The sequence below is a fragment of the Brachyhypopomus gauderio genome, chromosome 10 (assembly GCF_052324685.1).
Source record: "Brachyhypopomus gauderio isolate BG-103 chromosome 10, BGAUD_0.2, whole genome shotgun sequence".
Classification (NCBI taxonomy): domain Eukaryota; kingdom Metazoa; phylum Chordata; class Actinopteri; order Gymnotiformes; family Hypopomidae; genus Brachyhypopomus; species Brachyhypopomus gauderio.
Window position 1 is genome coordinate 17,253,044 of NC_135220.1, and position 27,066 is coordinate 17,280,109.

The window sequence follows — 27,066 nt, forward strand, 5'->3', positions numbered from 1 at the left end:
ACTAATTAAAAAAAAACGCCCCTTTGTTGTGGTCTTCTGCCTGGACGGCAGGGGGCGATCGCGCGTGTTTATTGTTCAGTTGGACGTGTCCGATGGTGGATGTGCACGGGTCTGTGTGAGGAACTAGTGCTCGGCCTCTAACCTCCATATGGACAGGTTCGTACACGTCTGCTTTATTTTATAAGGATGAACCAAGTTTGATGAGCACGATGTCTTGGACTTCGTCAGACTTAACACATATATATGTGTGAACGAACTTGTTGGGTAGCTTTTGTGATTCTCTTTTATGCCGAGCCTCTCGCAGTCGGAGTAATATGTAGGTACCATATTGTGACTAGTGGAGTTTGCATATTTCATTTTAACTGTCATTACCAGTATGATTTGTTTAATTAAAAATGTAATTATGATGTATTTAGCCACAATTCAAAGTTCTGGAAAGGAAAATGGCATCATGTAGCTAGCTAGCTAATGTTACTGACCGTCGTTTCAATGGATCGTGTTCCTGCATTTGCATAACCCTAACTACTGATCTAACTCTACTAACTGATCTACCTCTACTAAATGATCTAACTGATCTAACTCAACTAACTGATCTAACTCAACTAACTGATCTAACTCAACTAACTGATCTAACTCAACTAACTGATCTAACTCTACTAAATGATCTAACTCTACTAAATGATCTAACTCTACTAACTGACCTAACTACCAAATGATCTTACTCTACCAAATGATCTTACTCTACCAAATGATCTAACTCAATTAACTCGGCTAACTGATCTAACTCATCTGGCTAACTGATCTAACTCAGCTAAGTAGTAGGCAGTGTCTAAAATAACTACGAATTCTTTATTTTTAATAGTAACCAGCAGCTGTGTGGCTAGCTACAATAGCATTAGCTATTTATTGAGAGACCCAATAATTGGTCAAAACGGTCAATTAAGGAAAAAGTTTGTTAGTTAGCTAATTATGTTAATATTAGCTATGCCGTAGCCTTCGCATACATCACCTGATCATATGCTAGCTTCCCAGCTAAGCTAGTTAACCATCTAGTTCGTGGCATTTTTATTAGACAAAATGAGTTGGTCAGGGTGGCTACCTGGCACGTTACCGAGTTATGCATGTATATAGCACTAACTTTCCTAAGTCTGTAAGTCTGAAATACGTCAGTGATCTGGCTACAGTGTTATGTTTCAGTTAGCTAGCTAACGCAACTGGTTTACTGGCAAGGGTGTATTTCATCATGACAGTGTATGATCTCCCATTTGCTGTTATTGTAGTAGATTTGGGTACACGATGTTGGAGTCTGAAGATTCCGACCTCGAGGATGCGACACATGTGGTCCGACACAAGACAAAAATCGTAAGTGTAAAGATTCAAACTTTTATTACCATCCTCATATAGAGTGTCACAGAGTTTGGCTTCCTGTGTGTTTTAGAAATAACCAAGTGTTCCTGTTCTCTATACTTGTTTCATTGTAGATTTACCAGAATACCTTTCCATACATTCACATGGAACCACCTGGTAAGAACCTACAACTCTTTTTGTTCTGTATGATCTAAATATATCAATGGAGTTATTGTCTAGCATAAAACTAGAAGCAGTGTAATATTGTAGGACCAATCAGGATTTTGGACACACCTGACTGAATGAAGGTTTTTCATATCCTTAAGATATTCCACTTAATCAAACAGTGTACATATTTACAAATGTATTATTTCATTTAATTATGTGTCAATATTAATTAATATTTATTTGTAATACATGTTCTTTTTTAATATGATAAATTTTGTATGAAATGCAAATGAACAAAGGATAGGTGTGTCCAAGCTTTTCTCTCTCTGGGGTATGGGTGTGTGGTTGGGGTATATGTGTGTGGTTGGGGTATGGGTGTGTGTGTGAGAGATGGTGTAGGTTAAATGAGTGTTTGTGATTGTGGAGTACGTGTAATGAGCCTTGTATTCTTTTGTTTGGTTTATCTGTTATGTAGACGTACTGTACGAGCGGTGGACTAAGGTGAAGCCCGAGGTCAAGAGGACTATTGGACACATGCTGCACGTCTCCGTGTTCTGGTGGCACATTCTGTTCCGGCAGCAGGAAAATCACAGCACCACTGCCTGGGCCGTGGACATGGGCTTCCTGGACACAAAGTGAGTTTGTCATGTGTTCTTGGCTTACGCAACACAAAGGTGCAACAGAAGAGCCATTCACATGGGTGTGTCAGCTATTTTTAGTCACTTGCAAAAAACTTGAAATGTAGGTTTAAACGGATAATTGGTGAATGTGCATCACTTCTCCGTTAAACAGTGATTCTGTCAAAGTAAGATGCCCATGTGAACTGGTTCTTGGAGGTTTTTTGGAGTGCTATGGGAGGGGCGAGTAGAAGACACATACGTTTTTCTGAAGTTGCACTGGGCAAGAAATTTACAGATATGGAATAATGTTTAATCAAGTAGCACACTAGAAAGGTCTAGTTTTTATGGGCATAGAATGTACAAGGGACAAAGGAGCAATCAAACACGACTGTCCAACCAAAGAGTTTAATGGAACGACCAGATATAAAACCCAATATAAAAGTGTTAACACACAATTACACCGTTAAGTCTAATTATTTTTAAAAGGCTCTGAATTGCCACTGAGTTGTCTTGGTTTAATTAGAACAGTGTTGTCTGACGTTTTGCACGGTATTGCCAAAAAACAGAAGACGCTCTGCACATTGTAAATTACATCTCATTCTCTTGTGTTTCTGTCTGTCTCAAGTGTTTCAAACGATTTGAGTTTGAAAAGACTCTCGAGAATTGAAATCCTCGAGGTCATCCTTAACACTATGGAAAAATGTGTACGTATTACATTCCTCAGTATGTCATGAAAACCTCTTTATGTTATGTGTACGTGGCCCACAGTCTCACCAACACACATCTGTACATACACTGTTGTCATTATAGCTGTGACTAAAATATTTGATTCCCTGTATAGCTGACAGACAAAGATCCTGAGAGAAGAGCAAGGGATTTGATTTCATTAAGCGTCTCTTTTAAAATGGTAAATTTGCTACACACACACACACACGTACTGTATGTGTGTGTATAAATCTGTGTGTGTATATAATACCTGCGGTATTCTTCTCATCACCCCTGCCCATTCTCCATATGTTTCTCCATCTCTGCGTCTGCAGCAGGAGGACTGTCTTGTTCAGGCAGTGAGTTACCTTGAGGAGAGTGGCCCTCCAGGCCTGAGCAGGAGAATCCTGGATCTTGGTCGCAAAGAGCTGCGCTACCATCTGCTGCGCTTCATCTTCTCCGAGTGTGAGTAAAGTTCAGGCCCGTTGGCTTAGATGTTCCCTCATCAGGGTGGCGTCTATGTGAGATTATGTTGTCAGGGTGGTTGGCAGAACAAAGTCTGTTTTAAATGTTCTTAGAAGAGAATTAGACTCCACCCACATGGCCTTCTAATTGATCAGGTGGTCTCTCAATGCAATTGGCACTATTTTCTTTTCACGAGGAGTCACGGTGCGGGAGAACCCACATGTACGGACGGAACATTCTCATCTGAATACGTGTTTGACTCGTGGGAGACGTGGTCTGGATTGTGTCTTGCGCCTCTCTCCCCGGAAGATGTTGAGGACGTGTATCTCTTTGGAACTTTGATCACTGGGTTTCTGCTGATTTGGATTATGCGTTGCCCTTGTGTATTGGGAAATTATAAAAGTGGGTCAGTTTGAACATCAATTTGATGCGTTGGGTAGAGCTGTCGAAATGCAGACTGTGACTGTCAGTTAAGCTTGGATTTGATCATGGAGGGTCTCACTGCTCTACATGCGAATTTGGATCAGTTGGGGGACCACTGACTTGAGAGCAGTTTCACGTGCTCAAGGCCGGGCTCCTTGCTAAATTCTGCATTCTCGTTTATCTACATTGCCGCCCAAACAAAATTCTCCCTGAAGGTCGTCGTCCTGGTTACCTGCTCCTACCCCCACACAGAGACTGTCAGATGGCTCTCGCCTTCCACCGTGAACTTTGACACAAAAACTATGTGCCAGGCCTCTGGCTCCACCCTCCCCTGTCTAGATGAATCACGCCTCTCTCTGCTTGACTGTCTGTGTTATCAATGCTTGTGTGTGCTATGGAATTTTTTTCTGTGCTCACAGACTGTTGTCCTGTTGCGAGAATAATCTGTGGTCATATTTTTTTGTCTCCTCCTAATGTTTCTCCCCCCAATCTGTGAACGGCGGTGCTCTCTTGATGCAGTGGCCAGTCTGGGATCTCAGTGCTTTACACCGTGGCCCCGGGGGAACTGAATTACCCAGTCGTGGGATCAATAAAGTAGCGTAACATAATGTCAGTAGATTTTGGCTAACCAAGTATTTACATTGAGCTGCTTGGTAAAGGTCCAGCCTAACACCAACTCACTAATTGGCTCCATCCACTCCGTGATGTAATGTAATTGAATGAATGCACCACCAGGCAGAGATGCTGCCTCATAAGCTCTTCTGAAACGTGTCGGTGTTGCCCAGGGCTACCAAACAAACGGGTAACTTGCAGGTTTGACAGACGAAGCTTTTGTCTCTCTGCAGATGCCCGTTACATCCAGGTGATGTCCTGTAGCAAGAAGAAGATGATAAGGGAGCTGATATTGGACCCAGAGCCATGGAGTTTACAGGTCAGAAGCAAAACCATCTTTAATGGCATCACATGCTTAGAAGAATTACAGGGATTTCCTGAGTTTTGCAATAATGTATTCTTCTAATCCTAAGCAAATATTTAAATGAAAATGTTTAGGCTTAGCTTTCACTGAGGAGTGGAGTCTGACCACAAAGTGTTACATTAATGACATTAACTGTGAACCATGAGTTTTATGGTTGTGTTTTCTGTTTAATTCACTGGGGGGTTTTCTGGTTTGTTTGGTTTTTTTCAGAAAAGTGAAGAAATGAAGAACAAGGGGAATGAACAGTTCCAGAGGAAAAGCTATGATCTGGCTGTGAAGTGGTACACAAAGGCAATTAAATACCAGTACGTCCTTAATATTATATGACTGCAGTATTGGCTCTTCTATTAGTCGTAGGAATGATGTAATCGTGGACTACAGAACTATAAAGGGAAGTCATACTTATTTGCAATTAAACTTCTCAAACTTGAGACACTGTACATTTGCAGAACATTTAATGAAACTGAAATGAAATATAAAAACTGTATTTTTATATATATATAAAAAAGTTAGTTTATTTACAAATACAATTTGCCAACGGCACCTTGAGTCAAAGCTTGAGGACACTTTCAGCTCGCTGTAATGGGAACACCTCTGGGCAGCCCTGGCCTCTGTCTGTCTCGGACCTCTGAAAGTCTTTTTGACTGATTTGGTCACTAATTATTAACCTTTTGTTAAATATGAACGTATTCTGTGTTTCAGTACTAACAACCACTTTCTTTATGGGAACCGAGCTCTTGCCTACATCCGATGTGAGAAATACCTGTAAGTTGGATCCGATAATTTCCAAATTCACATCATTTAAAAAAGAATCTCTTTAAAAAAAAAGGTTGATGTTTGCCTCATTTGGAGCTGCTAAGATACAGGTGGTGATTTTGTCTTTGTTATGAATTGTACTCAGGAAAGCAATGGGTGACGGTAAAAGAGCTATTATACTGCAGCAAGACTGGGCGAAGGTACACCACCTCTTCTGTTGTTCAACACCACCCTCCACACCTGCCATTTTGTCTCTGGCTGTCTGCTTGATTTCTGTAGTTCTCATTTTCCTTCACGTGTCCCAGGGCCACTATCGCTTCTGTGATGCCTTGTTCTTCCTGGGAGCCAAAGATAAAGCGGTGGAGGCCAATGTGGCGGCTCAGAGATACTGTAGCGCTGACCCAGAGGGCATGCGGGACCTCCAGCAGCAGCACCAACGCTTTATAGCAGAGCTGAATGACTGCAGAGGTGAGGGTGGAGTCCACACTCCTCACGACAGTCGCACTAGCTTCATGAGGTGGCGTGTGAATTCATGGCCAGAAGCTGCATCTTGTGTAATCACGAATCCTGTTAGCTCAGTGTTACCTGAGTAGCATTTTGTCTGTAATGTCAGTATACCTGTGTGATTTGTGTGGTTTTTCCCTTTTAAGCCGAAGGAAAATCGAAGAAAACCGAGGCAAAAAAAGGATCCAGTAAAAGGTATTCGTTCGTTTCATTTCGCTTTGAGATTTATTTTGGATCCAAAAGAGTTTGGGCTCATTGTTTGACTTCTGACCCCTAGACCTGAGGGAGCGTGTGGAATCGATACTTTGTCGCAGCATATTAACCCACAGACAGCCCCAGAGGAAGCACCTGACACCTGCCCTGTTGAGAACACGGTGAGACCCCTCCCACCCGTAGAGTGACAACAATACACCGCTTGTGTGTAACCGCTTTTGAGTTTATTCACAAAGGAAAGTGAAAGGTTGTAAGCTTCATATAGGTATTACTTATATACCTTTATGTACACAGATTTTTACTAACACAGCACAAATCCAGCATTTTTGCCTTTTACCTGACTCTGAAACACTTCCTGAAATACTGAATGATTTCTGAGCTGAATAGGGTTAGGTTAGGTGAAACGCTTGGGCTCTCCTCGACAGCCAGATGAGGTTTCTAACTAATGCATATTAAAACCAAAAACTCTCTTGTAAATGTTTACACATACATACATGCATTTATCACATTAAGGCTAGATTATTGTAATACTGTCCTATATGCTCTTCCAAAGAGCTCTATTTCTCACCTATAGTGAGTTCAGAATGCTGCTGCAAGGGTCCTGACCCACAGGAGAAAGAGAGACTATATTACACCTGCACTCCACTCACTGCACTGGTTACCTGTCAGTTTTAGAATAGATTATAAGGTTCGAGTGATGGTTTTTAAATGTCTTCATGGTCTTGCTCCTCTTTACCTCAGTGAAATGATGGTTAGATATGTTCCAGTCGGGTCTCTCAGGTCTTCAAACAGTAATCTACTGGTGATTCCTAAAAGCCGATTAAAGATTGGCGAGGGTGCTTTTAGCCACTATGGCCCAAGAAGAGTCTCAAAACCTTCCTGTTTAGATCTGCTTTTAGTTAAGATTTACTTTTTATTACATTATGTTGTCTATTATTTTAGAATTTGTCACTTTATTATGTTTGTTTCCTTTTTATATTTAATTTCTTTTAACATTTTCTTTTTGTGTTCTTTGCTTTCTTTTAATGTTTCCTTTTTAATTTACTCTGTAAAGCACTTTTGAGTTGCATGTATGTATGAAAGGTGCTATACAAATAAAGATTATTAATATTATTATTACTACATTACAGTATTTCAGTTCAGTATCTCAATTCAGTATTTCTTGTTCCTGGTTCATGAATTTTCAACTTATGAAGAACTTCCTCATGTAGCTGATAAATCAGAAAAGGTCCATGTGAAATGTCTTTAGACAATGTTAATCCTAGATGCAAATTATGTTCCCATTACAGCAGGAATCAGACGGCAGGAAGCAGGAGTCAGAATCAGCAGGTGAGTCAGGATTGCCTGCTCCATAAATTATCTTTCATATCTTTCCTACTTCATAGTTTCCTTGTAGGTTTTTGGGGTTTCCAAATAGTAAGAATATGTAAGAAAGTGGATTTTGATTGTTTGTGCATACATGAATGTGTATAAATATATATTTTAAAATGTGATGTTCATGCAGTTTTTGCACTACATCAAATGTGTATGATCAGTTATGTGAAGTCGCTCCGTCACTCCACAGACTCTGGCTCTGCACTAAAACAGCTCCACCAGCCAACGTAGTGACTTGTTCTTATAGTTTCTTCTGATTCTTCGTGAAAATGTTTCAGATTTTCATGATTTAAAGTCTAAAGTCTCGTTCTTAAAACTGTTCTATATGCGAGTACTCTTAAGTGCCTACTCCTGTCTCCTTGTGGCCAGCAACAAAGCACTTGTATAAACGCTTGTAGTGAGTTAGTTTGTTTTAGATGCACCTTGCAGAACTGAATTACATCTCATTAACTCATTCACGGTTAGCAAGTAGTAAGTTCACCATTAGACGGTGCTACTGGGTAAAATATGTAAACGGAGTAGTATGTAACAGTAGTGCTTCACATGAATGACACCATGTTTTGTAGTACATTTCATGAGTAAGTTATTAAAGAATGCCAGATGCATACTCCTTTAGTCCTTTAAAGGCTAATTCAGATTTCTTCAGATCATAGACTATATTTTGTAGCAACTTCTTCAACTGATGATTGAAAAACTTGTAGTTGAAACGTGGTATGGGTGTAATTCCTGTACTAATTCCTGTAATAATTCCTGCAATTACTGTACTAACTGTCTTTTGCCCTAACTGCCTACTGAATAAACCAGGGATGCATCGTATTCGATCTTTTCTAATCCGCTCGGAGCCGGATATGGGCCAGATTTTTCTTAAAGATTCCGAAAGCCGGCTTTGCTGGAGTTGTTATTTGGTGCAACCCTTGAATGCACACTGGATTAACACCACAGTATCATATGCATTACATGCTATCTTGCTTGCATCACAGGAAGCCGCAGTGTTGATACGGCGAGTTACACTCAAAGTAAACATTTCGTTTCGTTTTGTAGATGTGATGACAGACAGGGAGGCTCAGTAAATCATGCAACCGATCACTGCTCACCTGTGTGAAGACATGGGTGATATTAGCCCTGAGGAGGTCACGTGGCTTATTTGTTGCCTCCCAGAAAAAGTCAGATAGCTTCCCTATTTGTTGAAGCGCTGAAGGAGGGCAGTTTTTCCTAAAGCCATTACAGCACCGGAGTGACTGGTGGCCGAGAGCAGTCGTAGTGCCTTGTTTAGCACTCATGTTCCTGGAAGTGTACACTATTCACCTCAGGTGACGTATGAAAACTTGAGTGATTTAGTTTAGCTCTCAGGAAGGGAATGGTTTCTGTGATTTACAGCACTGCAAAAGAACATCGTCCTTGGGTATGTCTGACAGAACGAACACTGTTTTACAGAGAAACACAGGGCCGGAGCAGAGACTAAGGACCACTTGAAAAACCCCAGAGACACGAGAAGGTAGTTTAATGGTTACTTTAAAACACAGTCCTAAAGTGTGTGTTAATGTGGCTTACCTATGTGTATGACTTCAAAGCTTTACAGTTAAAACTCAGTTGTTTTCTATGAATTTGTGAAGTTTTGTTGGAATGTAAATAATTTTGGAAATTTTGCTTTCTAAAGTCTGAAGTGAACTTTGCTGCAAAGGTACACAAGTGGCGTTATGTAGGTTGTAGCTGAAGATAATGTAGGAGTGTTTGAGATTTTTCTTCACTGCCCTTTTCTCAGTTTTGTTTCAATGTTGAGTCGTTGTTCAAAGTACGCTACTTCAGTTTGCTAGTATGTACTGATATGCTCTTTTTACTGTTGTGTGAAACCTGTCTGTGTGGTTTCAGTTTTATTTCCTCCTGTTTGGTCTTCGGCACGTCTGTGACTCTCGGGTTTATATAATCTTTTCCCTCCTGAAAAGTTAATATGTCGAGTGTAGAATACATTTTTTATTAATCTTTAGGCGTTTTATCTTGTATTTTTAAATTAATTTTTCATTCTGACTGAGTATTGGTCAAGTTTTGTTTTGTTTTTTTGTTTTTTAAACGTTTGTCGCTTGTCTGCCTACCAACGAATGTAATTTGTTGACCGGTGTTGATCTCGCTGTAGTGAAATGGCAGGACGCAGGATTAAGAAAGTGGCACCGAGCATTCCAGAAAAACAGTCTGTGAAGAGTAAACACCCACCTGCACAGGAGAAGGTATGTAGCGCCTCTCTGAAACGTCTCTGTCGTCTCGCAAACATCTAAGTTGAAGTTTCATGTTTTCAGTATTTGAAGGTGGTGTACTTGGTTTTCCAAATACACCATGTCTAATGCTTCCTGAGAGATTGTGTCTACGTGGTTAGTTGGAGCTTTGTTTTGAAGCCCTCATACTCTTGTATACATGTATATACCAAACATTTATCTAAAAAATGCTTTGCCTGCCTTACCAAAGCAGTGAAAGTTGTACCTTTCTGTAAAGTTGTCTGTAAATGAAATGAAATGCTGTGATTACTATCACCAGGGCAATAAACATCTCGGATGTTTGTACCATCAAGAACAAAACTAAGTTAATAAATAAGTTACAAATGCCCTGGAACATTTAGATACACCTGTAAAAGAATCTATTATTTATTTATGTATTATTTTGCATCTTTCAAATGTTGTAAAAGTGGGAATATGTGTAAAGAGTTCATCTGTAAGCCATCATGGTCTTTGCTTTTGCCCCAGTGGCTACAAAAGACGACATTATTTATTGTTTTGACACAGTCCCACTAGGGCTGATTGTTTTAATCTCGATGTTTATCTCCCAGCACTAGTTCAGCGCTGCTGCTACCCTGCCTTAGTTAAGTAAAGGAAGGGAGTGGTGGGAAGCCAGATGAATTATCTGTATTGTGAAAACCTCCTAGAATCATATCTAGAAATGTTTGTTGTGGGCATAATGACGGCACGGTGTGGCATTCCCGCAGCCCCAGAGTGGCGGTGGCGTTGGAGTGGGGAGTAAGCAACAGTTCTGTGCTGCCGTTCTGGATGCCTACACGGCGCTCTCTGACCAGCGCAGCCGAAATGCCCAACAGGCCTTCGCTCTCGCCCTCCGCATTCTAGAATCTACTGGCACCAAGGTCGTCTCTGCCCACACACACACACACACACACACAGCAATTTATATTAGAGAAATAAAAGAAAGAAAAAAAACTCAATGTTGTGATGCACAACACAATGTAAAACTTCAGTCTGCTAAGAATATCAGTTCATCTCAGGATATCAGCTATGTTGAATTCACATGACGCTGTGCATGACACTATTTTACAACTGTTGGGTTTTGAAATCACCTCTAGACGTAGATCATAGCCTCCAGGGTTCATAAACAGCAGTATGAATGTGTTCAGCTCTCAGCTTTCCGTAGCTGGACAGGAGAACAGATTCGCAACACATGCGTGTCAGGAAAGAGTTCTAGCATTTAATAAGAAAGACATCTAGTTAAATACAGAAGAAATAATATATTAAAACAATTGGCTAAGAATAATAAGTCATTTATAGGAGGTACAGTGGACTGGATGTAGGGGTAATGGAAAAGTACAAGATAAATAGGGAACAGAAGGAATAGAGAAATTGTAACTGAGGGTCAGACACATGGATAAAAAGAATGAACAAAATGTCAGAGTGTTCAGTTTGAGGGTCACCAACAATGATTTATAAATTGCCTTACAACTATAGATGTCATTTGGAAAGAAATGGCATTAAATCTGTCCAGGTGATACCAGTCTGTCGAGTCAAATGTTTATATAGCAATGCAAAATATTGCTTATCTTAAATAAAGGTAAATGCTATTGCAAGTCTTGTTAATTGTCTTTTTGAAATAAAATTAATAACAAAATATTAGCAAAAAATATATATAATAAAATAATATAGAACATAGCTCTGTCGTATAGATTTTAGTTTACTTGTTTTGGTACAGGTATCTTGGCTAAAGTAGGTCATTTGTTGAACACACTACAACATGACCTTTTTGTGTCCATGTTAGGCTCTGGGCATATCTGAACTGGACAGGGCTTTGCTGGTCTACGGTTATGCCACAGCATTGATGGAGATTGGCCAGCCTGAGGTAACAAAGAGCTCCAACATCATGCAGACCTCAGACTGCAGTCTGCTCTGTAACTGGTGTTTGTGACAATTCAGTAATGAAATGTAAGTGTATTCTGCAGTTCCTCTGTGATTTGTTTTTGTAAAGGAATTGGGAGAAGCTCAGAGGCAGTTCGAAAAATTAAGCTCTTCAGAGGACAGAAAATTTCAGTCTTTGGTTCTTTATGGAATGGGCAAGGTGTCTCTGAAAGAAAACAGGTAAGTGCCAGAGCCATTGTTGTGAATGGCTGCCTCCTTAACTAAATCTATATGTGTGTGTGTGTGTGTGTGTGTGTGTGTGTGTGTGTGTGTGTGTGTGTGTGTGTGTGTGTGTGTGTGTGTGTGTGTTACACTTATTCATGAAGCATTCTCCTCCTTTTCAGATTTGCCAAAGCCCTAGAACATTTTTCCAATGCCCTGTTGATGGTACAGAGACGGATCACATGTGGAAAGCTGACCTGGCCCACAACTAAAGTAACAGTTGAAGAGACGCGTCCTGAGTATTTAACAGATCTACTGCACACCTATATGGAGATATGCAAATTTCCACCTAAACCAGACGCGATTTGCCGGCACCAGCATTGCTTGGGTCATGCTGTCCAGATCTATTTCACAGACCCGGACTTTAAGGTACATACTTACTGCATGACCTCCGGCCGTCTCAAGTGGGCATGGCGGCACGTCCGGCTGCTGTTTCTAGGCACCACGTTTATGTGATCAAATAGTCTTTATTAGTTGTTGTGAGCTAACGGTTGTGGATGTGTAAAATAAGAGTTTCGTTTGTTTTGTTCCTGCAGGGCTTCATTCGAATGTCGTGCTGTCAGAGGTGCAAGGTGGAGTTTCACATCAGCTGCTGGAAAAAATACAAAGCTGCTTCATTCTCCGATAAGAACGATAAGGTGAAAGTCAGAACTCTGTACTCAGCACTCAGGACACAAGAGTCAGTACTTAAAAAATGCTGATATATTTTTTCCTCTGTGCTTTTCTCCCAGGATTTTCTTCATGGTTCATGTTTTACTCCAGACTGTACAGGTAGAATCCGTCACATTGTAATATTTGGCTCTACTGGACTTGTTAAATGTGAGGTAGGTTTCCAGGGTCAGCTGCACAGCAACGTAAAGCAGTTTGTATTATTTTCATCCTGTTTTTAATGACCTTTGCGTTGACTACCTTTCAGTTTGAAGCACCTATTCTTAAAAGCAAAGCCCCTGGAAAGTTGAAAGTGAGACAGACATGTACAAGGTGAGCTGTGCTCGAGTTACACTGTCTTTAAAATGGCTGGTCAGTGGTGGTGTCATTGTGGAGGTAAAGCGGAACTGGAGGTGGTGTTCCTCTGGTCTTGCGTGGGGTGTTCTCGTGGTGAGCGGCGGCGCACCTCTAACCCTTCTTGTGGCTCCGTCTTCACTGAACCTCTGCAGTCTTAAAAAGTCTAAAGAAGATGCGAAGCTGAGGCGGAAACAGCGGAGAGCGGACACGAGTTTGAATGAAGACGAGACCATTACAGTAGAGGAGGCAGACAGTAGAGAAACGGCTAAAGGTATTGACCAATGAGATTCTGTTAACCAATTGACCGATGAGATTCTGAGTTTAGTTAACGTGGAGTTATGTGGACATAAAGTCAAAGCTTCAGGAAATGAGGAGGTGGCTGACAAAACGCTTTCTCTCTTCTTGCCTTTCCAGCATCACCCAAGAATTGCATTGTATATGGGGACTGTGTTTTACATCAAATTTATGAAAATAGAGAACTTTTTAAAGATGAACTGCACAGTATTTCTAGCATGCTGGTGGGTCTGAGGCCATGGATGGAGCTGGACGAGGTCAAGGGTCAAGTGAGCGTACTAAACGGCCGGGCAGAGCCACAGGCTCTGTGGGAACTGGTGGACGTCCTGCTGGAGAGACGGAACCGGGTCTGGGCCAGAGTTTTTGTTCAGATCCTCAGCAGCTGCCAAAACCTCAAACCCAAACTCCACGACTGGGTCCAGCAGCTCGACGGTGCTGGTAAGGCTTCTGACAGCAGACGCTGCCTTTGGTTGGCTGTTTTTGGCATTATTCAGTGGATACGGCTCTGATCCGACATCATGTATCTGAATTGGGCCAGTATCAGAAACAAGTGCTTGCTTGGATGTTAAAGGCATTTTTAAGGAAACCTATCAGACACCATAGCAAGTCCATCCTGAGACAGCACAGCTTTGCAGCAACACATGTAATTGTTATTTGCAGCACATGTAATCGCAGTCAGGTTTGTTTAGGCAGGTCATGTGATAACAGTTGGGCTAGTTCACAGTAGAGCACAGGATAGTCCAACTAGTGCAGGGCTATTCAACTATATTTTTCTGCGGGCCAGATTTGGCAGAGAGCTCTGACCTGTGGGCCAGACAATTTTCAGACCTATACCAATACTGCCATAGTGTATGTAAAATTGAAATGAATGTAATTTGTTGACGGGGGAGGGGGGGGGGGGGGTGGCGAACGTAAATTGTTGTTGGCCAGTACAAATTCATTAAAGGGCCGGATCTGGCCCGCGGGCCGCCAGTTGAATAGCCCTGAACTAGTGTTTTCTCACTATTAATGAATTCAACTTGCTTACCGAGAATTCAAAGGAAAAAAATGCACATGAACTATAGTTGAAATTACAGGACTCTGAGGTGAGGGTGCAGAAAGGCTAAAGAACCAAGAACCTCATGAGAAAGTCATATCATTTCACTAAATACATTGTAGACAAAGTTTTTGGTTTTTTATATTATTTAGATTTACCACTAAAAGCATTCATAAATTCATAATAAATTCCCTCTAACTAATCTACAGCTCCACGGAGGTTTTAATGGAAAAAATATAATCTCCGTATCAATACTGGGCGACATTCAAATACGAGATATATGCATCATGTCTTGGCCAGAAAAACTGGTTTCATGCCATCTATGTTATGACTTGTTAGATACCCCAGTTCCTTTTGGAGCCTCATAAATACAGTAGAAACTGCTGTTAGTTTATTCTGATTCAGGACTGACTACCCAAATCTTTCCCATAGTATTTCCTAGTCATAAGGTTTTATATTTGAATACTTTGTGTTAGGCCTGAAAGCTGCAGAGACGTTCATCTGCCACCATGGGGATCACCTGGAGGAGCTGGATCTATCTTCTCTGCTGGCCTTCCCCCCGTTGCAGGATGTCCTGATTGAGAAGTTTGGCACCATGCCAGAGCTGTTTGACAACACAGGCTTCACCATAATTGAGTACCTAAAGCAGGCCCCTCTGCAAGAAACACGTCTCTTCATCTGGACTCTAGAGGAGAACCGAGAGCGATATCCTGTCTGCTTCGCCATCCTCGATGAATACTTTGAAATGGGTAGGCTTAAAGACACGTGGAGGACAGTAAACATCACTAGCATGCATCGCCCGCTGTCTGTCTGAGTTGATTGTCTTCTTCCCCTCTCTCTTTCAGATGCAATATGTTTAGTGATTAAGAAGACGGGGATTGACAACTTAGTGAGTACTGTCTTACGAGGGGTAACAACTTAGTGAGTACTGTCTTACGAGGGGTAACAACTTAGTGAGTACTGTCTTACGAGGGGTAACAACTTAGTGAGTACTGTCTTACGAGGGGTAACAACTTGGTGAGTACTGTCTTACGAGGGGTAACGCTGGACTGACAACTAAAGCGTTCCTTTTCACACCAAATGTTGATTTGTTTTTCAGAGTTCAGTTAATAAGTCTAAAAGCAAAAATCGAAAAAAGAAGCAAAAAGAACAAAAGGTGAGCGACAACAAAAATAAGCACATATGATATTAGATATTACTGAATACTGAATTCACATGGTGTATTGTCATACTGAATTCGGTTTGTGTGCATTTCAGCCAATTATTATTTTGTCCGGTATAAGTGATTTCGTAAGGAATGAAGAGGAAGATGATTTTTTCTCTGAAGAGGATTCATTGTAGGGGATCCATTCACTCTTTCTTTTCTTCAATGATAACAGAGTTTAGAGCAAACTGCACTTGTTAAACGTGGCCTATCCTCCTCTCCGCAGGATGCTACTTGATGCCAGTGATCCCTTTAGTGTTCCAGATCATCTCAGAGATCAGGTGGCGGAATTTGAAGGGCAGTATGTCGTTCCAGAACATTTAAACTACTATAAGAGATGTTTGGACAACAACCCAGATCCGACCAAAGAGAGTTTATATGAGTAAGTGCTCAGATTCTCTTGTTTTGGGAACTACACACACTGTGTGTACAGTATAATGGCACACACACATACTGACTACCAAAGATTTTACTGCTGTGTTAATGGGGAAAAACAGTGGTTGAGGTGCCATATTTCAAAGTGATTTTATCATTTTGACATGAAATATCTATACTGGGATACAATTAATTTTGTTGAAAAAACAAAAAAGTGATGACATTAAATAGACATATTTACTGATTGAACAGGCAGAGGGAGGTGTGGGTCAGTGCTGCGTGGCGGGGTGTGTGACTGGTGTGTGCGAGGTGTGGTCAGTGCTGCGTGGCGGGGTGTGGGACTGGTGTGTGCGAGGTGTGGTCAGTGCTGCGTGGCGGGGTGTGGGACTGGTGTGTGCGAGGTGTGGTCAGTGCTGCGTGGCGGGGTGTGGGACTGGTGTGTGCGAGGTGTGGTCAGTGCTGCGTGGCGGGGTGTGTGACTGGTGTGTGCGAGGTGTGGTCAGTGCTGCGTGGTGGGGTGTGGGACTGGTGTGTGCGAGGTGTGGGTCAGTGTGCTGCGTGGCGGGGTGTGGGACTGGTGTGTGCGAGGTGTGGGTCAGTGTGCTGCGTGGCGGGGTGTGGGACTGGTGTGTGCGAGGTGTGGGTCAGTGTGCTGCGTGGCGGGGTGTGGGACTGGTGTGTGCGAGGTGTGGGTCAGTGTGCTGCGTGGCGGGGTGTGGGACTGGTGTGTGCGAGGTGTGGGTCAGTGTGCTGCGTGGCGGGGTGTGGGACTGGTGTGTGCGAGGTGTGGGTCAGTGTGCTGCGTGGCGGGGTGTGGGACTGGTGTGTGCGAGGTGTGGTCAGTGTGCTGCGTGGCGGGGTGTGTGACTGGTGTGTGCGAGGTGTGGTCAGTGTGCTGCGTGGCGGGGTGTGTGACTGGTGTGTGCGAGGTGTGGGTTAGTGCTGCGTGGTGGGGTGTGTGACTGGTGTGTGCGAGGTGTGGGTCAGTGCTGCGTGGCGGGGTGTGTGACTGGTGTGTGCGAGGTGTGGTCAGTGCTGCGTGGCAGGGTGTGGGACTGGTGTGTGCGAGGTGTGGGTCAGTGCTGCGTGGCGGGGTGTGGGACTGGTGTGTGCGAGGTGTGGGTCAGTGTGCTGCGTGGCGGGGTGTGGGACTGGTGTGTGCGAGGTGTGGGTCAGTGTGCTGCGTGGCGGGGTGTGGGACAGGTGTGTGCGAGGTGTGGGTCAGTGTGCTGCGTGGCGGGGTGTGGGACTGGTGTGTGCGAGGTGTGGGTCAGTGTGCTGCGTGGCGGGGTGTGGGACTGGTGTGTGCGAGGTGTGGGTCAGTGTGCTGCGTGGCGGGGTGTGGGACTGGTGTGTGCGAGGTGTGGTCAGTGCTGCGTGGCGGGGTGTGGGACTGGTGTGTGTGAGGTGTGGTCAGTGCTGCGTGGCGGGGTGTGTGACTGGTGTGTGCGAGGTGTGGTCAGTGCTGCGTGGCGGGGTGTGTGACTGGTGTGTGCGAGGTGTGGTCAGTGCTGCGTGGCGGGGTGTGGGACTGGTGTGTGCGAGGTGTGGTCAGTGCTGCGTGGCGGGGTGTGGGACTGGTGTGTGCGAGGTGTGGTCAGTGCTGCGTGGTGGGGTGTGGGACTGGTGTCAGGGAGCTGATGGACAGGAAGGGGAGGGGTGCTGGCACGTCTCTGTGACGGGCTGGACCGCTCTTCTGGAGCTCGAAAAACAAAGTGTTTGTAAAAGACCTTGAGTTAAGGAATTTAGTTGAGCCCTAGGCAAACCCCGAACAAGCAAAAATCCTCTTTCTCTGGGCACCCTCTCAAACTTTGCCCTTCTGCTTTGCCCACAGTTACTTTGAGCAAATTCTGGAGGAGCATGGGCCTCTGGAGGCCTCGGACCCCCTGCTGGTGGGGGAGCTCGAGAACTTCCCCCCTGAGGCTCAGCGGAAGATCTCGGCGGCTGGCGGGCTGGAGCCGTTCCTCAGCGAGTCGCTCCGGTTCTACGTGATGGATAACCTCATCCTAATTTCACATGACGCGCCCCTGCACCACCCTGTGCTGGATGGCACACCCATGTTCTTCAACCCTCCCTCTGATGTTTACGGCAGTGGGGATTTCGAACCTAGAGGACCTTCTCACCTAAATCCTGCGGCCAAAGAGTTCCTTCCCCAGTCTGAGCATTTGAATCTGAGTGACTGTAACGCGTGTTATGACGGCGATGTTCTGGATGATGAGGACATCCCAGAATTCTGTGATCCACAGAACTCTCCGCCAGAAAGTTCTACCACTCTTCCTGACCCTTATGCTTTCGGCTCGCACATAGCTCCTCATTTTAATTGTATGTTTGTACCAGAAGATGCGGATACGGATATGAGAGAAACATCTAAACCGGAGTTACAAGACATTGATTGTCCTGATTACCTGCTCAGTAGCTCCTTAAAAGACTTCATCTTTAACCCTCCGTCCCCCAGTCCAGATAATGATATTAATTCCTACAGTGAGCAAGGAGCAGGTGAACTTTGTCCACCCGTTGTTTTTAAAGAGGCTACACCCGAGTGTGTTACAGTGCATGTGCAGGTAAGACGCCATTTTGCCCACTCTCACATTTTAAGTGGCGTCCGAATTTGTGTTGATGTCCGTCAGCATATGGATGTGGGACGACTCCTTTCTCTGTCTTTGCAGACTCGAGAGGACACCGCAGGCGGCAGTCATGATGTTGCTGTTAATACAGAACCGTATTTTCTGTTTGAGAAGAATAAAGTGAGTTTTTCATGTAATCCCCACATTACAGTCTCCATTACCTCCATAATCACCGCCTCAGTGTGTGTTCATGAGGAGGAGGTGGTGGAGGTAGTGTGTGTGTGTGTGTTCATGAGGAGGAGGTGGTGGAGGTAGAGTGTGTGTTCATGAGGAGGTGGTGGAGGTGGAGTGTGTGTTCATGAGGAGGAGGTGGTGGAGGCGGAGTGTGTGTTCATGAGGAGGAGATGGTGGAGGTGGAGTGTGTGTTCATGAGGAGGAGGTGGTGGAGGTAGAGTGTGTGTGTTCATGAGGAGGAGGTGGTGGAGGTAGAGTGTGTGTTCATGAGGAGGTGGTGGAGGTGGAGTGTGTGTTCATGAGGAGGGGGTGGTGGAGGTGGAGTGTGTGTTCATGAGGAGGTGGTGGTGGAGGTAGAGTGTGTGTGTTCATGAGGAGGAGGTGGTGGAGGTGGAGTGTGTGTTCATGAGGAGGAGGTGGTGGAGGTAGAGTGTGTGTTCATGAGGAGGAGGTGGAGGTAGAGTGTGTGTTCATGAGGAGGAGGTGGAGGTAGAGTGTGTGTTCATGAGGAGGTGGAGGTGGAGTGTGTGTTCATGAGGAGGTGGAGGTGGAGTGTGTGTTCATGAGGAGGTGGAGGTGGAGTGTGTGTTCATGAGGAGGTGGAGGTGGAGTGTGTGTTCATGAGGAGGTGGAGGTGGAGTGTGTGTTCATGAGGAGGTGGTGGTGGAGGTGGAGTGTGTGTTCATGAGGAGGTGGAGGTAGAGTGTGTGTTCATGAGGAGGTGGTGGTGGAGGTGGAGTGTGTGTGTTCATGAGGAGGAGGTGGTGGAGGTAGTGTGTGTGTGTTCATGAGGAGGAGGTGGTGGAGGTAGAGTGTGTGTTCATGAGGAGGGGGTGGTGGAGGTAGAGTGTGTGTTCATGAGGAGGTGGTGGAGGTGGAGTGTGTGTGCATGAGGAGGAGGTGGTGGAGGTGGAGTGTGTGTTCATGAGGAGGAGGTGGTGGAGGTGGAGTGTGTGTTCATGAGGAGGAGGTGGTGGAGGTAGAGTGTGTGTTCAGGAGGTGGTGGAGGTAGTGTGTGTTCATGAGGAGGAGGAGGTGGAGGTAGAGTGTGTGTTCAGGAGGAGGTGGTGGAGGTGGAGTGTGTGTTCATGAGGAGGAGGTGGAGGTGGAGTGTGTGTTCATGAGGAGGAGGTGGAGGTAGAGTGTGTGTTCATGAGGAGGAGGTGGAGGTAGAGTGTGTGTTCGTGAGGTGGTGGAGGTAGAGTGTGTGTTCATGAGGAGGAGGTGGTGGAGGTAGAGTGTGTGTTCATGAGGAGGAGGTGGAGGTAGAGTGTGTGTTCGTGAGGTGGTGGAGGTAGAGTGTGTGTTCATGAGGAGGAGGTGGAGGTAGAGTGTGTGTTCATGAGGTGGTGGAGGTAGAGTGTGTGTTCATGAGGAGGAGGTGGTGGAGGTAGAGTGTGTGTTCAGGAGGAGGTGGAGGTAGAGTGTGTGTTCATGAGGTGGTGGAGGTGGAGTGTGTGTTCATGAGGTGGTGGAGGTGGAGTGTGTGTTCATGAGGAGGTGGTGGTGGAGGTAGAGTGTGTGTTCATGAGGAGGGGGTGGTGGAGGTGGAGTGTGTGTTCATGAGGAGGAGGTGGTGGAGGTGGAGTGTGTGTTCAGGAGGAGGTGGTGGAGGTAGAGTGTGTGTTCATACAGTGTGTGGTCTTTCAGTTGTCTTCAGCACTGTTTTTTTGTTGAGTGTTGGAAATATAAAGCTAATCCATGGAATGACATTATCACACTCTGTTTTTTTAGGGAGATATGACCCAGAAAGAAAAAAACAACATAACATTTGAAAAACAAATTCAGAAGATGCTGGAAAGATATGAAACTCTCCAGTCAGAACGAAAAGTTAGAATTTCTGTACTAGAGGCAGAAGTGGAGGAGAACCATCAGAAAGTAGAGGTATAAGAGTTCGTCCTCAGGGAGGCCCTCCATGTTATAGACAAGTTCTAGCTATGTTTTGAACGTATTGTTACATACTGCTCATGTCTGTTCAGATCACCACCAAAGAGTTGAGTTTATTCCAACAAAAGCTCGAGGAGGAGATACGTAAAGATCAGCAGGAGAAGAGAGAAAACCAGGAGACACTCAAAGCCCTGAAGGGAGAGATCAAAGAGCTACAAGACCTGGAGGAGAGGTGAGAAGAACGGGTTTGACTGGAAAGGTTCCGTCATGGTGACATTTTTAACCAGTTCTGTGTCAAACACAAAGAAATTAGGTTGTGTCTGGAGTTTGTTTAAGCAGTCATGTCATTTGTGGTGTGCCACAACCGAATCGACCACAATATCGCCTCAGATGCTGCACCTTACAGGCCACTCAAAAGCCTTCACAGCTTATAACTATTTAATTTGCACTAGTATGGAGTAATATTTGTCAAGCTTCACCTTGATGAACCATCTTTATGATAGCGGTTTCTGTCAGAAACTATGTACAGTCGGTATTACCACTGAGATCTGTCTGATTCAACGTTGTCTAGGATGTCTAAGCAAATCCAGGAGAGGAACGTGGAGTTTCAGAGGGAGCTGGACTGCTTCCTTGCAATTAGGCAAGTACTGTTACTCCCTGGTGTACACTGCCATCTTGTGACCAAGTCTGATATGTCATGAGATGAGATAAAAAAAAATACTCTCAGCTTCCTGAAGATCTGTGCTTCTAATGTGTATATATATATATTCTCCTTTTTGATAAAAAAATACATATATGTTGACATTTTTGGCAAAGTTTTGTAAATTTGGACTTTAAAACTCAAAAATGGGCATCTCAGCTTCATATGCTGCGTGTTCATCTAGAGAGGTGAGTAGGATGAGCCCGAGCTGGTCGGTGCTGGTCGGTACCGAGCCTAGCTGTGCGCACTCTGCTCGCCAGCCTCAGCTGTGACTGTATATCCACACAGTAACCAGTGTGAGGCGGAGAAGATGACTTTGGAGGAGGAGATCAGGAGATACGGGGAGCGTTGTGCCAAAGCAGCCGGACGCTCCCGAGCAGCACAGGTAACGCCCCCCCACCCCCCCCAGGATGCCGTTCTGATGTGATACCTGTTGGAAAGTACCGAGATCATTTGTGTGTGTGTGTGTGTGTGTGTGTGTGTGTGTGTGTGTGTGTGTGTGTGTGTGTGCACATAGCTGTGTACGCTGCGTAACAGGCAGGAGCGAGGGCTGCGTGGGTTGAGGAAGTGCTTGTCGGACGGGAAGGCCATTCTGCTGAACATAATGGAGCTATCGAGCAGGTAAAGACCGCACACGGGTCAACACGCTCAGGACGGCTGCTGCAGCATGCAAGTTATAGTTAACCAAGACCTGCGCCCCCCAGTGGCGCAACAGAGAAGTGTTTGCCCTGTGAGTTGGTGGTGCGCTGGTTTGGGTCTCGTGATAGCACAGTCATGTGTGTTTGGGTTGGTAGGAGTGCTGTGTGGGCTGTGAGGGTTGGCATTACCCCTGATGTTGGTTGCTGGCAGTTGGGTGATAGCCAGTTGGTGGTTGGTAATTTGCATTATGACTATATTGGCGGGAAGGAAATGGGATAACTGAATGAATAAAATAAAGATTACGTGCTTTTAACAGGATCAGTGTTCCCAAAGCTTATATCGCAACAGCATGGATCCGAGTTCTAACATGAGTTCTCACACAGCTGCAGTGACTGGTGTCCATGATTCAGGAAAAAGTTCAGAAAACACACTCGCACATATACAAACACATAAGCCGTTAATATAGGATGAGTATATCCTGTAGGAGCAGGTCTTGTCAGTGAGGTGTGTCTCCTTGTCATTCAGGGCATCCTAGGAAGGGTTATGCACACAGATCAGATGAACTGTAATGATGAGACATCATAGATATGGAATATCTCTTAAAGAGGCCAACGAGCAAAACTTAGGGAGTGTAATATGTAAATATGCACCAACGGTATGGCCAGACTTAACGCGCTTCCAGAAACGGGCCTGGAGTTGTACGGGGATGTTGTGAGGATCTAAAAGTGAAATGGCTGGAGGGGTGTGGATGATTGAGGACGATTTGGCGTGTCGACTTTGTGTGTGACCTCCATGGGCCCTCTGGGTTCCAGACATCCGTCAGCAGGCCTCAACTCCACCATCGAGGCCTGGAGAACATGTGTGCAAGACGCTGAGGAGAAGATCACGAGGACGGAGGTGAGGGTGGAGGAGGGTGGGGGGGAGGGAGTATGGTGTATGAGACATGGTGTAAGTTTTTCCACAACAACGATACAGAAAGACGCTAGTAGACTTTTTCCTGCCATTAAATGTCGTTCTGTCTGGGCCCATTCCCTCTTGTCCTAGCCGCCCCTTCTAACTATTGGGCTCGCTCAGTTCAGCCCAATTCAAAATCCAACATACTGCCCTGGTCTGGTGTGTGCAGAGTCTATTAATGTGACATGATTTATGTAGGAAAACCTGACGAATCAAAACCCGCCAAAGGGCTCACTCACTTCAAGAAAAACAAACTAGCGTGTAGACATAACCAGCACTTTGGAAAGTGTGTGTGTGTGTGTGTGTGTTGCATTAAAAGTCAAATGCGTTCATCTACTTGTGTATAGGCGCAGTATAATGAGCAGATTGAGTTGGTGAAGATGGGCACCATCCTGGAGACTCTGCCCACCGTCTCGGTACCCTGTGCTCCACCACCACCTCCTGTTCCTGTAAGCCTGCAGCTCACCGCACTCTCACTGTTCAAACACAGCTTCTGTTCTCCTCATGCTTTCCAACTTTCTGCACCACCGCAATGGGTAAAGGACACTGGTCTGAAAATACACCTTCAGGTGGAACTGTGTGCTTGTTGGACCATAGCGAATTATGTCATTCTAGCAATAATCTGATTCGATTTCTCATACACATTGTCCAGATGTGATGGTGACCTTTGTTTTTAAATCCTTTTTAAGAAAGTATTTAAAAACTTTTTAAAACATTTGCAGTTTATAAAAATGTATAAAGAAGACATATTTGGAATGGGATAAAGCAGACGAGGTTGAAATACAAATAGTCGTGCAAAACTTCACAGGTGTTTATACTTAACGTAACTGTGTTAAACATGTTGCGTTAATACTAGGTCACTATTAAAAAGCCTGTGAAAGCACTGACATTTGAAGTTAGAATAAAGAGCCCCCATGACCTTCTCCACAGTCTACACAATGCTTCACACCACCTCAGAATTCAAGTGATAGTGTCTGAGGTGGGGACCTTTTCTTAAAACAGAGAGAATCTTTGGTGCTGCCTGCCAGATGGTGGCTCTCCTCAGGGTTTGGGTCAGTCTTGTTGTCTCCTCTACGTGCCTTGACCGGTCCGGCTCCACGCAGTGCAGGGGCAGACGGTGAAAGGGGGCGTGTCCTAGCTATCATTTTAACCTTTTGATTGGCTCTGTTCTCCAGGCTTTGCTGCCCTTGCCGGCCAATCAGCAGCTGGTTCCTCAGCAGCTCCCAGTGCACCATGGGCAACCACACGCGCTGTATGCGGTGCGGATGCCCCCCGCCCCGCCCCTGTCCGCACCACAGTCCCTACCTGCCCAGAGAGCCGCCCACTCGCCTCCCGTCCCTGCCCCTGCCGCCCTCCCCCACGGGGACTCCGCCCCAAGGCCCGCCTCCCAGACTCCACACCAGCACCTCAGTGTGTTCGAGAAGATCGTCGATCGCCTCCGTTCCATGTTCCCACACTACAGCAGGTACGACATCTGCCCATCCGCAGACTGGACTTTCTGTCACTTGCACGTCGGTTCAGGTTCAGTTTGAGTTCAAATGGATTTGCATTCTGGGTTGAATTGGTAACTTTTAACACCCGTCTGCTAAATTGGTGTGTTGGGTCCAGGTCGGTCCTAGCCAAGTTCATTCAGGAGGTTCGCACCGCCAACGCCGGCAGTCTCAACATGCTGACATACGAGGACGTGATCAACAGAGTCGCACAGCTCATTCTCGACCACCAGGAGGACACGAATGTGAGACTACAGCGCTCGAAATCTCTGCTCGCCAAATATAACACAAAACTGTCTGTTACTATCACTGACACAGTCTAATATATAACACAAAACTGTCTGTTACTATCACTGACACAGTCTAATATATAACACATTCCCCTTTAACCTCACATCTGTTGGGCATTTAATCAAACAGTTGTAAGATTTCTGTCCTTGCCTTGAAAGCATACTACATATTTCATACTAATATTTCATGCAAATACATCATAATGTAGTTTTTGGTGTTCTCCAGTCATCCTGGTCGTATTACACAGTAGCCGGAGAACAAACACTGCCAGATCGCTGCACTAACACGGTTCACAGCGTCGCCACTGTGCAAAAACAAAGGTCAAAGTGGTCTGACTGTGCGTTGGGTTAACCATGGCTGCTTCACACGCAGACGGGCGTGACGAGCAGCGGGACCCCCAGTCCCAGCCCCTCCCCCGACTGCTGCAGGAGCACCACCACGCCCCCGCCCCGCCCGTGGAAGAACGTGTCCAATCAACAGCGCAGCTCCTCCAAAGCAGTAAGACTTCCTTACCGTTCACGTAGACACAACACCAGCAGGTGACATCGATCACATTCTCACTTACACACACACACACACACACACACCATCCGGTCGTGAAGCGCCACGGCTACGTCACTTCCTGTCCCCTCTTCATTGGTAGTTGAATATGGAGGACCCGTGCATTATCTGCCACGAGGACATGTCTCCTGAGGACCTGTGTGTGCTCGAGTGTCGCCATAGCTTCCACAGAGAGGTGAGACCCCGCCTACACACGCCACACACGCCGCCTTCGCTAGGTCTAGCGTCGCTAGCCTTCATTTCAAGCTGCATTCTCTCTGTAATGCGTTTACAACGCTTTGTGTGTAAGAGAATCTAGATGTTGTGGGTCACAGCGATGTCATGGAAGGACTTAAGCTTCGGTCTATCACTAGGGTTTCTTGAGTCCAGAGTGCTGATGGGTGTGTTCATGTGTGTAGTGTATAAAGGGCTGATGGGTGTGTTCGTGTGTGTAGTGTATAAAGGGCTGATGGGTGTGTTCGTGTGTGTAGTGTATAAAGGGCTGATGGGTGTGTTCGTGTGTGTAGTGTATAAAGGGCTGATGGGTGTGTTTGTGTGTGTAGTGTATAAAGGGCTGATGGGTGTGTTCGTGTGTGTAGTGTATAAAGGGCTGATGGGTGTGTTTGTGTGTGTAGTGTATAAAGGGCTGATGGGTGTGTTTGTGTGTGTAGTGTATAAAGGGCTGATGGGTGTGTTCGTGTGTGTAGTGTATAAAGGGCTGATGGGTGTGTTCGTGTGTGTAGTGTATAAAGGGCTGATGGGTGTGTTCGTGTGTGTAGTGTATAAAGGGCTGATGGGTGTGTTCGTGTGTGTAGTGTATAAAGGGCTGATGGGTGTGTTCGTGTGTGTAGTGTATAAAGGGCTGATGGGTGTGTTTGTGTGTGTAGTGTATAAAGGGCTGATGGGTGTGTTTGTGTGTGTGTGTAGTGTATAAAGGGCTGATGGGTGTGTTCGTGTGTGTAGCGTATAAAGGGCTGATGGGTGTGTTCATGTGTGTAGTGTATAAAGGGCTGATGGGTGTGTTTGTGTGTGTGTAGTGTATAAAGGGCTGATGGGTGTGTTTGTGTGTGTAGTGTATAAAGGGCTGATGGGTGTGTTCGTGTGTGTAGTGTATAAAGTGCTGATGGGTGTGTTCGTGTGTGTAGTGTATAAAGGGCTGATGGGTGTGTTCGTGTGTGTAGTGTATAAAGGGCTGATGGGTGTGTTCGTGTGTGTAGTGTATCAAGTCCTGGCTGAGGGAACAGAGCACGTGTCCCACCTGCAGAGAGCACGCCCTGCTACCTGAGGACTTCCCCCTGTTGCCTGGACGAAACCGCAGAGGACACACACCTGCTGCATCCTTCTCTTAAAACACTAACACACTCTTCATATGCGCCCACATACACACACACACACATACATACACACACACACTTACACTTTCGTACATGGAAAATATATTTGTCTGTCATACAAGTGCTTTTGGACCAAATTATGAACCATTTACGCATGCATACACATGATACACATTGTTAATAACCAGTTAGAGTGGCTTGGGCCTCGGTTTAGCTATGTGACTATGTTCATTAAAACCAATCATTCGTTAGCTGAGCTGCTGGAGCGTTCTCATCTATTGGTTTTCTTTGTCTCTTTGACATATCTGAATGGGGATCATCTTGCAATTTGTCTTTTTTTTTATCTTATTTTAAAATGTTTGTTTTATTTACTCAACAAAGATTCCCACAGTTGGATGATTGTTGGATGCTCCTTTAACAGCATTTTATACAATGAATGTAATCCAGTGTGTGTGGATCTGTAGTTTCTTTTGTTTGGCTACATGGGTGTATTAAATGTTTCAATTGGATTTGTCTGCTTGTGTCTAAATCTAACAATTTAGGGGGTTGTTTGACTTGCTGTTCGCTATGGCCGAAGCTTTAG

General features: G+C 45.0%; 1 protein-coding gene across 4 annotated transcripts; it reads left to right on the forward strand.

Annotated features, from left to right (window-relative positions):
- On the forward strand, positions 1 to 26,992 carry ttc3 (tetratricopeptide repeat domain 3). Of its 4 annotated transcripts, none has more exons than XM_077020050.1 (45): positions 1 to 156; positions 1,281 to 1,362; positions 1,482 to 1,524; positions 1,991 to 2,150; positions 2,761 to 2,839; positions 2,977 to 3,042; positions 3,176 to 3,305; positions 4,574 to 4,659; positions 4,915 to 5,009; positions 5,407 to 5,469; positions 5,606 to 5,660; positions 5,766 to 5,928; positions 6,111 to 6,159; positions 6,242 to 6,338; positions 7,467 to 7,506; positions 8,986 to 9,046; positions 9,683 to 9,773; positions 10,523 to 10,675; positions 11,578 to 11,658; positions 11,785 to 11,894; positions 12,059 to 12,305; positions 12,473 to 12,574; positions 12,668 to 12,760; positions 12,853 to 12,917; positions 13,094 to 13,212; positions 13,356 to 13,673; positions 14,748 to 15,020; positions 15,117 to 15,160; positions 15,371 to 15,427; positions 15,529 to 15,608; positions 15,702 to 15,857; positions 17,685 to 18,411; positions 18,517 to 18,594; positions 20,383 to 20,532; positions 20,628 to 20,767; positions 21,107 to 21,175; positions 21,524 to 21,620; positions 21,753 to 21,856; positions 22,687 to 22,771; positions 23,176 to 23,277; positions 24,004 to 24,293; positions 24,437 to 24,563; positions 24,982 to 25,107; positions 25,253 to 25,345; positions 26,367 to 26,992. In XM_077020050.1, exons 1-45 carry the CDS (start codon positions 149 to 151, stop codon positions 26,496 to 26,498), a joined length of 5,586 nt encoding a protein of 1,861 aa, XP_076876165.1. In that variant the 5' UTR covers positions 1 to 148; the 3' UTR covers positions 26,499 to 26,992. The 4 variants fall into 4 exon arrangements, with proteins under 4 accessions (XP_076876165.1, XP_076876167.1, XP_076876166.1 ...); XM_077020052.1 differs by having other exon boundaries at positions 7,470 to 7,506; XM_077020051.1 differs by having other exon boundaries at positions 37 to 156; positions 1,284 to 1,362.
- The last annotated feature ends 74 nt before the right edge of the window (positions 26,993 to 27,066 follow it).

Excerpts from the sequence above, each read along its gene's own strand:
- ttc3 (XM_077020050.1), top strand. Across the intron at positions 5,929-6,110 it reads AGAGCTGAATGACTGCAGAG|CCGAAGGAAAATCGAAGAAA; the intron begins GTGAGGGTGGAG and ends TTCCCTTTTAAG. Across the intron at positions 15,858-17,684 it reads ACCAAAGAGAGTTTATATGA|TTACTTTGAGCAAATTCTGG; the intron begins GTAAGTGCTCAG and ends CTTTGCCCACAG.